This window comes from Vanellus vanellus (genome assembly GCF_965231255.1).
Source record: "Vanellus vanellus genome assembly, chromosome: 10".
Lineage (NCBI taxonomy): Eukaryota > Metazoa > Chordata > Aves > Charadriiformes > Charadriidae > Vanellus > Vanellus vanellus.
Genome location: NC_138915.1, coordinates 23,823,856 through 23,837,905, shown reverse-complemented (window position 1 = coordinate 23,837,905; position 14,050 = coordinate 23,823,856). Strand labels below are relative to the sequence as shown.

General features: G+C 47.1%; 1 protein-coding gene across 1 annotated transcript in view; it reads left to right on the top strand.

Moving 5' to 3' along the window:
* Window positions 1-705: 705 nt before the first annotated feature.
* The window catches only part of HTR2C (5-hydroxytryptamine receptor 2C), a 47,494-nt gene continuing 34,149 nt past the window's right edge, over window positions 706-14,050 (top strand). The window contains exon 1 of the mRNA XM_082488118.1: window positions 706-1,139. Coding sequence (XP_082344244.1) covers window positions 755-1,139 — 385 coding nt within the window. The 5' untranslated portion in view covers window positions 706-754. The remainder of the gene's footprint in view (window positions 1,140-14,050) is intronic.

Genomic DNA, 14,050 nt, shown 5'->3' with positions numbered 1-14,050 from the left:
CCCAAACGATAGTCTGCTTTATTGTAGGAGGGTTAATCGTTGACATCCGAAGATTTTTACAACACCTGCGCTTTATCTCAGAATATGCAAAATATACCCAAACGCTTCCATTTAAGGTGGTGGTTTACGCTGTGCTTTGGCTGCACTGTCTGGATTGGTTGGAATTTCGTGCAATTACTATTTTACGCAGCGGCAGAGTATCTGTGAAGTGGCTATCAATTGGAACATATTTTGCTCTTCAGACTTGCTTTTGCAGGTTTCACAAAACATTTAATTAGGGGTAATCAGCTTTTAACCAGCCAGAGCACACTGATGGGAGTCTCTCCCTCTCCTTCCCCCATAATTGTAGGCATAGTCTGTACCCATAAGATAAATTACTCGCAGTCTGGAGAACATCCTAACCGGCAGGAAGGGAGAGAATAAGAATGTGATTTGCATGGGGATAAAGAAGGTCCTGTGATTTCAGTGAAGAATATACTTTTTCTTTCCTTTTCAGAATGGTGGACCTGGGAACCAGCTGGAGATTGCGAAGTCTCCTTTCCCTCGAGGTCGCTGGTCAGCGGTCACCTTCCACCACCCCCAAGGAAACTAGAAGAGCTCCACGCTAACTTCTCTGAGGTTTGCTTCACTATGGAAGATCAAATGATTTTCTGGCTCAGGTTTTGTGAAGTTCGGCATCTGCCTCGGACCTGCAGTTCGGCAAAGGGATCATCTCTGAGGCACGGTTAAGAGACGGAAAAACCAGTCCCAGACGATGAGCGCTTTAAGTAGCACTGGAATATTACTCAGCTTAACGACAGTGTCTGTTACGCTGGATTTTAGTTTGCGTGGTGGTCTCATGGCTTGGTCCTTAAGCAGCAATTTGACTCTGAATCAGAGTTTACCTACATCTGATCCTCTTAATGCCTCTGAGAAGGGCGAAGTCTCTCGAATGTCCGTGAGGGAGAAGAACTGGCCGGCCCTCCTGATCTTGGTTGTCATCCTGCTGACCATTGGGGGAAACATATTGGTAATTATGGCTGTGTCCTTGGAGAAGAAGTTGCAGAATGCCACAAACTTCTTCCTGATGTCCTTGGCGGTGGCAGACATGCTGGTGGGTATCCTGGTCATGCCCGTGTCGCTCATTACAGTCCTGTACGGTAAGTGGCTTCCCTCCTTCTTTGACTATACGCTTTTGCAGGGAATCCCCTGAGGCTGCAGCACTCTGCTTTGCCCAATTTATTTTTTTTTTTCACGCGTTGGTAGCTTGGGGAGTACCGGTGTGGACTCAGCCACGGGTCTGTGCTGAGGTTCACGCTCTGCTGGGTGAGGGCGATGCTCTGCTGGGAGCAGAGCCAGTTTCCACGCTGCCAGGAATGACCCGGGAACGGTGTCACCTTTGGGCTTTTTTTTTTTTTTTATTGCTGAGGCCACCCAGAGAAATTGAAGCAGTGAGTCAGCTTTTCACCTTTTGGTTGGACTGCCCAAAAATTAGCTGGGACACGAGAGCTTTGGGAAAAGCTGAGCAGTGTGTCTGTGACTGACCCAGCTCTAAGCCAGGTCAGAATCAGCCCTGGAGCTCCCACTGAGATCAGTGGGATTCGAGCAATAACGGGGTTAAGAAAGGAGGTTCGCACTAGTAGGTTTGGCATTCAGATAAAAGCCTTCACTCTTGGCGTTAGTACCTTGTGCTTTGTGCCTTTCAGGGGGTCATTTTGCCTTTCCGTGCCTCAGTTTCCCTGTCTCTAATCTAAGAAAACGCCCTCCCCTTTAAAACACTTTGAGATCTGCTCGTATCGGGGTCAGCATTTATTGCTCCCCCACCATAGCGGGGTCGGTGTGTTTGTGCTGGAGTGGGGCATTGCTCCTGCACTCCGGTGTAGAATCACCGTTAGCACTTCCAAGGAGTAAAATATCCAACACATCCAACTTTCTCATCTGTTCGAGACTCCGAATCCAATATTTTATTTTTTTTTTTTTCGGTGTGGTGCTAGGACTCTCCGTCCCTGGATATTGCAACGGGGTATTGCGTTCGCCTCTGTATCGCTAATCATAGTGTGTGTGTATACTCGTGTATCGATAGAACGTGTGTGTGTTTAATAGGTAACGCTTAATCATTTTTGAAGTCTGTTTTCAGATGTTCGTTGAAAAGTATTTTTAATATTGATATTTCTTGGAAACAAATAATGCTGTTTACTTAGAGATTTGATTAGAAATTGGTTTACTGTCCTATAAAGTAAAATGTCGGGATATTTATGCGACTTCTTCCCTTGCCTAAATGATTAAGTCAGGCAGAGATTCATTTCTAAAACACATTGATCAAGCATACATAATTCCAGAGCTTATATAACTTGTCCACAGTGAGTTAAATCAATATGTGATTTAGGTACAGACCTCGCCATTGAGATCTTGTGCATAAAGCTTTTTATTTTGGGCTGCCAGAATAGTTCCATCTCTAAATCTTCTCCCTATTACAACACGTGTATTTTATTTTTAGCATTTTACTCCAGTTCCCTGGAGCTTGAAAGGGAGCGTATAAATACTGAATGATTTGATTGACCTGCACTTGCATAAATTCTGGGTTACCCAGTGACTCTAAAAAGGTGGATTTATGGAAGTGATCTTCCTGCATACGTACTTTCTGAGTCTTTGGAAACTAATGGAAATGGATTTTCTGTTCGGCCTAGAAAATGATTACTTAAGGTCGTTTAAAGGTGTAAACCATGCTGCATATTTAGAGGCAAGTAAATATCATTGATCTGAAGAGGAATTGTAATTATTCCTCTTTTCTACCAGGGCACCGGTATTAGCTGTTGACGGCCCAAACACTTCACCGCAGGCAAACGGCACTAAACACATTTTTATTTATTTTTGCCGGAGCCGTGCCGGGCGCTGGCGCTGCTCCCCTGGCCCGGAGCACATGTGCCGCCTTCGGGCTTTGCGAGGGGACGAGGAAAAGCTCCGTTTGGGGAAAATGGAGCCTCAGGGGAACTTGTGGCCTGATTTGAATAGGACCCCTGAGAAATCCCTTTTCTATATTATTTAAGCTACTAATTGTAGAAGTAAGCAGCCAGGGCTGTGCCGCTCCAGCAGCAAGGGGACAACGCTGCCAGAGGGAGGAGGGAAAGTCTCTCCCCTCTCCCAAGTGGTTATTTGCTAACGCATCCTGAAAATAAACGCTTGGTTTGATACGCAGGAGCTAAAGGGCATGGACCGACTGGGTATGTCTGAGAGAGGACCGGAGGAAAAAGGCTGATCTTGTGTCAAGGGCGTTGCTCCTCTTTATACCCACCATAACACGCGGATGTGCTTTTATGGGCATCTAGAAGAATCATTTCAGCTGGAAGACTAACAGGGCACATCAGCAACCTATTGACCCCAGGGGTCAATACTCGGTCCAGCCTTGTTCAACATATTCATCGATGACCTGGATGAGGGCACAGAGTGTATCCTCAGCAAGTTCGCTGGTGATACCAAACTGGTGATACCAGTGTGACCTGGACAGGCTGGAGAGCTGGGCAGAGAAGAACCTAATGAGGTTCAACAAAAGCAAGTGCAAGATCCTGCACCTGGGGAGGAAGAATGCTAGGCACCAGTACAGGTTAGGGGCGGACCTGCTGGGAAGTAGCTCGGAGGACAAGGATCTGGGGGTCGTGGTAATTATCCATGGCCCAGCAATGTGCCCTTGTTGCCATTTTTGGGCTGCATAGGGAAGAGTGTGGCCAGTAGGTCGAGGGAGGTCATTCTCCCCCTCTGCTCTGCACTGGTGAGGCCACAACTGGAATATTGTGTCCAGTTTTGGGCTCCCCAGTTCAAGAGGGACAGGGAACTGCTGGAGCGAGTCCAGCGTAGGGCAACTAAGATGATTGAGGGATTGGAGCATGTCCCGTATGAGGAAAGGCTGAGAGAGCTGGGACTCTGTAGCCTGGAGAAGAGAAGGCTGAGGGGAGACCTTATTATGGCGTACAAGTATCTAAAGGGTGGCTTGGATGGAGCCAGGCTCTTTTCAATGGTTCCCAGTTACAGGACAAGGGGCAACGGGCGCAAGTTGGAACATAGGAAGTTCTGTTCGGAAAAACTTCTTTACGGTGAGGGTGACAGAGCACCGGCACAGGCTGCCCAGGGAGGCGGTGGAGTCCCCTTCTCTGGAGATTTTCAAGACCCGCCTGGATGCAGTCCTGAGTAATGTGCTCTGGGCAATCCTGCTTTAGCAGGGGAGTTGGGCTAGATGATCTCTAGAGGTCCCTTCCAACTCTTAAAATTCCGTGATTCCATGATTTGATGGTTCAGGTAAATAAAACATGCAAGAGCACAGAGGGAAAGCAGGTTAAACCTGTCACTCCTCGCTACTTGGAGGAAATACAGCCGTGTCTTCCTCGGCTTCACGTGTGCTGGAGCCACCAAGCTTCCCAGGTCCTGCACCCATTTCTGGTGGTGGCAGGGAGGGGAGGGCAGGTATCGTCTGTGTTATACTGGGCGGGGTGGACCAGTTCTTACGGCAACATGAGGCAGCAGCTGGAAAGGCTCTTGGCAGAGTCGCAGGATTAACGAATGCTGTTATGATAACCAACAGCCTCCAGAGATCCATCACTTATTCCAGAGTCTGTTTTATCTGGTGTCATAAGTAGCAGTTCCGCACCATTGCACACAGTGGTTTTGGGGACAAAATCTGGCCTCGTGTGTAGCGCGGGGTTTCTTGGCTTAGTTTGCTTTGAGCTATAGGTTTTGGAAAACCGGTTCTTACAGCAGCCTGCAAGCGCTCTGGATGCCACAGTGCCCAGTAGGACACTGGACTTCAGCTGGTTTTCTAAGAGCTAGAGGTCAGGAAATCCAAACACGTACAAATGCTTCAGTAGCTTTTACGTTCTGTTTGACGTGGTAGCACAGACAGCGGTGTCAGCGATTAAGGGGACAAATATTCACACATCAGCAGAAGTCCTCCGCGAGTAACCGGGTTCACGGCCACGGGACCGATCAGGGAGAGCGTTACTGCTCGGAGACGTGATTGTGAATGTTCAGTCATTTTTACTCTGTATATTTTACCCTGTGCCTTCTGTGTGGTCTACATGTTACGCCACTGGGCTGTTTGAAAATCTGCCATATGCTGTACGGAGAAATGTATGCAGCACATCTCTTCTGGATTTGCAGAAGTCACTTTTAAATTATGTAATCAGAAAGGAACATTAAAAAATACATATAATAAATAGAAAAGTGATGGAGTTGGTTTTAAGTTCCCACATCAGTTATCTCAGCCCCAATGATAAATTCCAGTTTGCAGAGTAGGTTCGCTTCCTTACTTTTCAGCTAATGAGGTAGATGAAGTAGATTTGACTTCAAGCGTAACCGGAAAATCGAATAGACACCCTCCACAAAGACTTCTGGTTTTCAGTGGTTTTCTTTTCTTAATTAAAAGGTGCAAAAATCAAGTTGTCAGTTAATTCAAGAATCTTATTACAAAGGAAGGGATGGCAGAATGCATCGTGCTGGATTTTTCACTAATTGGTCAACGCTCGGATATACTTATCAATTTGTCTCTCCTAAATGTCTTGGACTAATCGATGAGTTGCGTTTGACAACTTAGAATGTTTTCCATGGCATGTGGTTCCTAAAGAACTAAACAAATTAGTATGCTAATTAATAAGCGTGTATTGGGGAGAGTGAATGAGAAATTAACACCATGTTTAATCTCAATGGAGAAGCTTCTGATTAATTAAAAATTCTGGTGTGATAGGGCATCAGATACTCCGCAGGTTTCTATTTGCTTTTTCTTAGTCTAATTTTTTTTCCCTACCCATTTCTAGTAACGACTCTCAAGGTAACAAGTTAGTAGTTACTGCTGCCACAGGCACCTGCGCTCAAATGCTGTATGGGAAGGATACAAGGAGTTAAATAGTCATGGGTTCCCCTCCCCCCCCCCCAAAAAAAAAAAAAAAAGAAGAAAAAGATGAAATAAAAAAGCGATGTTTCTTATACTGGAGTTTCCTTAGCTTTTAGTGCGTCCGTGGTTGTGAGTTGAATGACTCGAAAGCTGCCTGGCAGAAAAGGCCCTGGGGGTGTTGGTGGACAACCGGCTGAGCATGAGCCAGCAGTGTGCCCAGGCAGCCAAGAAGGCCAACAGCATCCTGGCCTGCATCAGGAATAGTGTGGTGAGCCGGACTAGGGAAGTAATCATCCCCCTGTACTCGGCACTGGTGAGGCCTCACCTCGAGTACTGTGTTCAGTTTTGGGCCCCTCACTACAAGAAGGACATTGAGGTGTTGGAGCGTGTCCAGAGAAGGGCTACAAAGCTGGTGAAGGGTCTGGAGGACAAACCTTATGAGGAATGACCGAGGGATCTGGGGTTGTTTAGCCTGGAGAAGAGGAGGCTGAGGGGAGACCTTATCACCCTCTACAACTACCTGAAAGGAGGTTTTAGAGAGATGGGAGCTGACCTCTTCTCCCTGGTGACAAGTGATAGGACAAGAGGAAACGGGTTCAAGTTATGTCAGGGCAGGTTTAGATTGGATATTAGGAAGCATTTTTTCACTGAAAGGGTTCTTAAACATTGGAATAAGCTGCCCAGAGAGGTGGTGGATTCACCATTCCTGGAGGTGTTTAAGAAAAGGGTAGATGAGGTGCTTAGGGACATGGTTTAGAAGTGGTGGTGTTTTTATCAGGGTAGGTTAACGGTTGGACTTGATGATCTTAAAGGTTCCTTCCAACCTCACTAATTCTATGATTCTATGACTGCCGTCACGTGTATGTGTAAGAGACTGTATCAGTCCATCTGGATTAATTAAGTCTTCTCCTTCTGACAAACTCCTGGCTCAGATTTTAGCTAGTTACTATCCGGTCTTGTCACTGGCTTATGACTGACGTAGCGAACTGGTGCGATCGCCCTGCCTTATTTTCATGTAACAAGTTGCGCTTAAAATCCATCAGCGGCCCGGAAAAATGGTAAACCCTAAATCCGTGAACTGGCACTGGACATCTTGTCCCTGACCCATCGCCCTGCGCTGGCGTTGTCCTCCCTGTGCTGGGGCACCATCCTCCCGCGGTGCTGGGCTGATGGATGTGCGTTCGCACGCCCTGGAGAGGACCAAGGGCTTCCCTTTCCCCTCCCAACGGGTTTAACCGCCGGTGTTACCGCCAGCAGAAACTGCTCAGCTCTGCTGGCGATGGGAGTCAGCGGAAATTTAGATGTCCTGGGATTTTGGAGCCCTCCCCTGCTTGGCCCACGGGCAGAGTGGTGCCTGGAGCCAGGGCTGGCGGCACGGCGGTGGAGAGCAGAAACATCATCCTGAGAAAAGGAGTTGAAAACCAGCACAGTATCACCGAGGCGTCATCCCCAGAGAGCCCCGGCAGCATCTCCCGGCTCAGTGGAAGCTCGAGGAGATCTTTTAACATGAATATTTATCAGGTTTAGCATTTCAGCTCTCCTAGGGCGACAGGGATACTTACTAATTGCCTCTCTCAATGTTGTAGTGAGGTTTTAAATATTTATATGATTGATATTAAGTATTAACATGATTACTAACAGGAGAAAGGTGAAATCTCACCTTCTTTAAAATAATGCCCTCACAAATGATGCCAGAGGTACAACGCCTTCACTCAAAAGGAGCAGCGCCGGTTCCTGGACGCGTGAGCTGCGATGGCGCAAAGGAGCAGAGGGAAAACAAGTTTTTCATGGCTTTTCACCAGGATCCTTGGAGAGCAGCCCAAAGAGAAGAGGAAGCAGACCCAGAGCCTGGCATAAGAGCAGCAATGGCAAAGCAAATGCCCGCAGCAAACCGCTGGAGGTGAAGGTAAACGCCGTGGGCTGCCAGCCCAGCGCCGCGGTGTGAGCCAGAGCAGGCTGAGCCTCCCGCAGCCTTATAAACACCCTCCTCTGCCCGGGGAAAATTGTGTTTCGGCAGCAGTTTGGGTGCATTTATAAGGAAATTATTTCTAAGGATGCTGTCGTGGTTTGGGCCGAATCGGCTACTGGGGACCTGGGGGACCCCGGATGGGACCGACAGATGCTCTCCTCTACCCCTCTTCAAAGAGAGAGGCAGAGGAGGAAAAAGACTTATGAGTTTAGAAGAAACTGAACTACTTTAATGAAATATTAATAATAAAATAAAAAGAAATAACGAAATATATACAAAACCGTATCAAGCTCCCGAGATGACAATCACGTCACCGGCTGGCACTGGGGCAGTCCCAGGCTGGACTCAGTGACGGACGGGAACTGGGTTCTGGATCTGCATTCAGGATGGGGATCACAGGCAGACGAACGGAGTCCCCCTCAGACGTCGGCCATTGAAGAAAGAGCGCTGACCCTTTGATCCCTCAGCTTTTATACTGAGCACGAGGCAGATGGGATGGAATACCCCGTTGGTCAGTTTGGGGTCACCTGTCCTGTCCGCTCCTCCCCGCAGGTGGGACCCCACTGCGCTTTTCCGCTTCCGACCCTCCAACGGGGCACATAACAAAGTGGGTTGGCCGTGGGGGTCACAGCAGTAAGTATAAGCAGAGCCTCTCTGCATCCCATGCCCGGGCGTCAGCTGTAAACGTGGGTCTCATCACTCTGAGAGAGTGAACACCGTCTGCACAATGTGCAGTTCATGTCAGTAGTTAGAAGAGGCCCCGCTAAGAAGTGAAGTTACCGAACAAAATCGGTTCTGTGTTACCTCAAACCAGGACAGATGCGGATGGGCCTCGGTTCTCTGATCCCCAGAGGCAAACGCTGCTGTTGTGAACGCGCACCCTGACCTCTCGTGCGGGTGATGCTCGGGGAGCGGGATCCGCTCCGCCATGGGCAGGGCTGCGCTGGAGGTGGTCCGGGAGCCGCGGGGACAGCTGCAGGCAGGGCAGGAGGTGCCGGGGCGATGCGCTTCCCTTCAGAAGAGAGGAAAATGAAAGAGTGGGAACGATTTAAAATCTCTGAAAAGACCCCACCCCAAACTACATAGTCGCAGGGACCCCAAGCCTTGCACCAGCTGCAAGGAAAATAAGAAAGGCAACAGCAAAATATAAATGGTTGCTGTTATCTAAAATATGGACTGAGGTCTTAATGAATGGAAAACCCTGGCGAACGAGCCTGGGGTATAACTGCCAGACCAAATCAGACTAGAGGTCCAACTAGACTAATATTTTTTTGTCTCTGACACAGGGCCCTGAGCAAAGCCATGAATTTTCCTGTGCCAGACTGTTACAGAAAAGGGGGGGTGGGGTGGGGGCATTCCTCCAGCTGTGCTGGCTGGTGTTTGACTCGTGCCCTCTATCATGAGAATTATATCCCCTGTTGTCTGCGTGTCTCAAGGTTTTCTTTAGCGCTTTGTGATGTGATATTCCGGTACCTAGAAATGGTAATTTAAAAAATCCTGCCCGCTCATGGCCTTAGGCGCATCTTGGCTGCACCGAGTTCCAGGCGGCAGTTGCATTATCTTCAGAAATTATTTTTCATGCACGTTAATTTTAAATGCATGTCTTTTCTGTTTGTACTGAGTAACTACCAGAACTTACTCCTCTGCTAGAGTGTGAAGGAATGGGAGCACCTAGGCTGCTCGCACTATCTACTGTGTCATAAACTCAGAGATGGCATTTTTTTGCTCTCCGATGACACCTTGTACCTGGGATGCATGCAATGAAATTTCTATCCCGCAGCATGTATTAATTTGTTATCTTTTGCCAGCAGTAAAATCCATTGGCTGCTACGCTACGTGCTCATCCAGCAGCATTTATTCTCTTTTGAAGTAGCCACAGCTCTCTTGTACCCTCAGCTAATCTAAATAAGTCTGTGAAATCTAAAAACGCCCTACCTCGTTGTTCACCCTCTTTCCAGTTTCATAAATACATAGAAAACTTGAATTCAAATATTGAGTATCCCGCTACTGAATTTTCTCCGCATGAACCCCTTTACCTGATGTGACAAATGGGATTAGGCTGTGGCATATCTGTGTTGCTGTTGGGGAAAGACAGCTCCATATGGTGTGTCCTGAATCCACATAAAAGCTTCTCTTCTGCCACCCCAGGTTTAAATTGTGCTTAGAATGAGGGGAGGGGGCGGGAATACTCAATACCCTCTTGGGTACTCTCTGTATCCCGTTGAATGCGGGACCCCGGTTGTGAAGTATTTTGTGGCAGCTAAATGTTAACTTGCAGGGTTTCCCAGAGCCCCTGAAAACGTTGCAGCTGGTGATGATGCTCTGCTTGGTCATGTTTGGAAATCGCCTTAGGACCCGACGGAGCTTTAGCTTGCGTTGGTGGAGAACTGATGGTGTCGGGTCAAGTGAGAGTCAGAAGTCTGAAGAGCTGAAATCAGCAGAGGAGCTCGGGGCTGGAGAGGGTGACCACACCTGGCAAGACAAGGGACTGATGCCCTTCCTCAGCAGGGATTAAATTTGGTCACTTGTATTAACATCAACCTCTTCCAAAACACTTTTGAGTAGGAGCCTTTGGCTTTTAATTGTTATATTGGCAGCTGGCTTTGCTCCATACACATACATTTCTTCTTAATTTAATTTCTCGTCTCATCTGAGATTGTCCATGTCTTGTTTTTGGCTTTTTATCTTGTTTATTTTGTTTTTTGGTTACATCTTTAATGTTGGCCTCGGCACAACAAAGACTGGGAGCCAGATTAGTGGGGAAAGCGTCATCATCTGAGCAGTGCAAAGCACTTTGAAGTAGTGCTCCATGGTACTTCAGAGTCATCTTCTTGCTACTTTTATTAAGGCAGAATTGTTTTTAAAAATTGTCACAGGAATTGAACTTATTTTAGCCTCTTGCTTTTCTTTCCTCATTATTTTGATGTGTCTTTTTATTGATGTCTTGTCTGAAAATGTCCTCAAGGCTTTTGTATTCTTTTGTTATGAGAGATGAGAAATCGAATTTGATATTTGCAGAACGGCACCGATATGAGCTGGATACAGTCATTTGGACATTTATTTTTTTTTTTTTTTTGTTTAACTGATGTTAGACACTTGTTCATCCAAGGAACAGCCCAATAGCCAGGACTTTCTCAAGAGTCAGGTTGTGGATGACTCTAGTGCAATATTCTCCATTGAGATAAATACTTTACATGAGATCAGCATGAATGCGCTATCTTTCTTTCTGTGTCATTCCATTTTCTCAATTAATTTCATAGAAGAAACTGCTGGACATTCTTTTGGAAGGCATGTTGCTATGCAAAATAAAAAAAAATAGCCTTTTTTTTTAAAAAAAAAAAAAAAGGCTTAGTGCTTGGTGAAGGTGAGTTGAGTTATTTGATTTTTTTATTGTCTTCCTCTCCAAGAGGTTGTGCAACCATCCCAAGAGAATTCAGAATATTGGGTGGACCAGGAATGTGGAGGAAGCACGACTGATGTCAAACCATGGATGCAGTTAAGTGACAAAACATGTTTGTGTGGGCACAGCTGCCCCCTGATAGAGAGACGTGGGGCTTAAACTTGCTTTTATTTTCAAGGAAATAACATGTCACTGGTATCATCTGTACTGATCGTTCCTATTGTCTGGGAACATTCATTTGACTCAAGTGGCTTCTTCATACACTCCTTCCTGAGCACTCTTGAAGTTTTTGTCCTCATCAGGTTGAGTAAGACAAAAATAAAAAATGAGCAGCCCATAAAACTGGAGAAGGGACGTTTCCACCTCTTCCACGATGAGCTGCTGCTGTGATACATAAAACAAGACACGCAGAGTGCACTGATGGTGAGGTTCTGGTCCAGGAAGGAGACAGTGAAAAGTTTCCTGGCCAAGCTTTATATCTTGGCTTTCTTTCTGCTGAGTTTCTCCTTTTGAGACAATGCATGCGTTTTGGTTTCAAGGCTTGCAAGCAAGGCAACAATCCATAAATAAATTGTATAAATTCAAGGAAGCAAGTCAGGGAAATCTCTGCTGCCTGCAGAAAGGCTGTTGTCAATTAGGAGGTTTATTTTAATTATGTTAAAGCATTACTTTGAGTTGGATTTGACTTCTGAACAGTGTCTCAAAGTTGGGTAGAGCAAGAAGTGCTACAGAGTGCAATTAGCTCCTCTGGAAAGTAGTTTTGCATCACTTCCAACATCTGCAGGATACGTCTGTCTTCCAGTAGATTAAATTATAACAGTGTTCAGCGTTTGACCTGCCATCACTTCTCTGGGCAGATGGTGATGTCCTTTATCAGTAACTGAGCTGTTTTTTCTGTGTGTGCTGCAGCCGCATGGACAGATTTAGAAAGCTTGTCACTTTTAATATAATAGGAACCGGCCCCATAAAAATTCAGATTTTAGTAAAACCTTGGCTTGCATTGTAAATTCCTCCTAAAAAATTCCGTGGGACCCACTGTAAATCTTCTGCATGGAAGCTCTTTTCTCTCCCTGAGGACAAATCTGTCCCTTCCTTAGCAGGCCTCTGTGTGGCAACAGCAGCCGCTAAATTTGCAGCGTTATCGTGGCAAGCGGGATGTGACAGCCGGGAAGATATTTCAGAATATTGGGAGGGAGAGGAGCAGTCAGGGCTTGCCGGCCGTGCGCCCCAACTATGGTCTGAATCGCATCCTTGGAGGTCCTGTGCCCCACAAGAAAGGGTCGCAGGCAGCTCCTCGTGGCCGTGATTCCCGCTCCGTTTGCCTGGCAGGACGGTTTGAGTCTTTCCTCCAGCCCGCGTGGGAGGAAAAACCCCCGGCCGTGCTCTCTGCCGCGTGCGATGCGTAGGGGAGAGTCAGGGCAAGTGATGTGCGGCAGCGACGCATAAGTGCAACCGACCGTAACTGTCACCCAGCCACCGCGATAGTTCCATATCCATCTTACCTGCGCTGCCGTCTGTTACCCGAGGCAGGGCAAGTGGCCTGGGTGTTAATAACGGGCTATAACAAATGCACGAGTGTCCCTCCCGGGCTCTCGGCAAGGCTTCATTAACTTTGGCTATGGACGCGAAGGTCGCGTTCGGCAAGGTGCGCCACTCTTGCGCTTTCCTTCTGGAAATGAATGCTGTTATTCTTCATTACACGCTCTGGAAATGAATGCTCTACGCAGTGAAGCTCCCTCTCTCCTGTAGCTGCTCCGCCGTAGCTCGTGAGAGCCTGGACTCCGTTGTGGTACACACCACTCCATGCCTCTCGTCGCGGAAGAGAGAGGGATGAGTCACCATCCCTGGATGTGTTTAAGAGACGTTTAGACATGGTGTTGGGGGATATGGTGAACTTTGTAGCGTAGGGTAGATGGTTGGGCTCGATGATCCCAAGGGTCTCTTCCAACCTAGACAATTCTATGATTCTAAGAGCGGCCTCGTCCGGCCACTGCTCTGGGGACACGTAGCATCCTGAGCAAGTGTCTCATGGCGAATAAAACTGCTCGGAGGGCTTTTGTCCAAATACATTTTTGATTAAAATGCAGTGCGTTGCCAAAACGGAAAACTCTGTAGAAGTGTATCCATGTCTACAGTGCTTCTCCCCGGGAGCTGGAAGAGGAATGGGTTGATTCTCGTCGCTGGTGAAGTATTTTTGCAGCATGTGGGAGTCCAAGTCCCCATTCTGCCAGCTTCATGATGATCTGTTGCGCAGAAATTAAAAATTTAACCAGTAACATAATAATCACTGGGGCGTATCGGACTATATTTCAAGCTACAAAGTAGAACTTCTGTCCTAAAAATGTGTGGTTTTTTAACATAACTCAGTTGTTGCAAAAATATTCAAAAATTCTCATGTTTATTCTCATGCAGAATGAAAACAAATTCCAGTGCCAGCCTTAGGGCAGAGTTTGAACGGCAACTTTCTCACCTGCTGCGGGTAGGGTCTGGCGGTTTTGTGCCACGTCCTTATGACTAATTTGAGCTCAGCTATAACCCACGTCGTGGAGCATCAGTTATGGGACTCTGAAGGCCAATTTCTGCTGTCAGATACAGAGGCAGGAACGTTACTATTTAATTTTTTTACCACCTGCCTCTTTCTTGTTATTTCTTCACTCTGCGCCGCCTGTATATCACCTAGCTCTGGCTTCAGCCCGCTGCTCGCTGTAGGCAGGGGTGTTCTTTATCCCCTCCCTGTGTTCCTTCCCGTTGACAAGAGGATCTTGTCCGTATGCCAGCTTTAGGAGAAAACACCAGAGAACTAGAAACGCTTTGCATTTGTAAA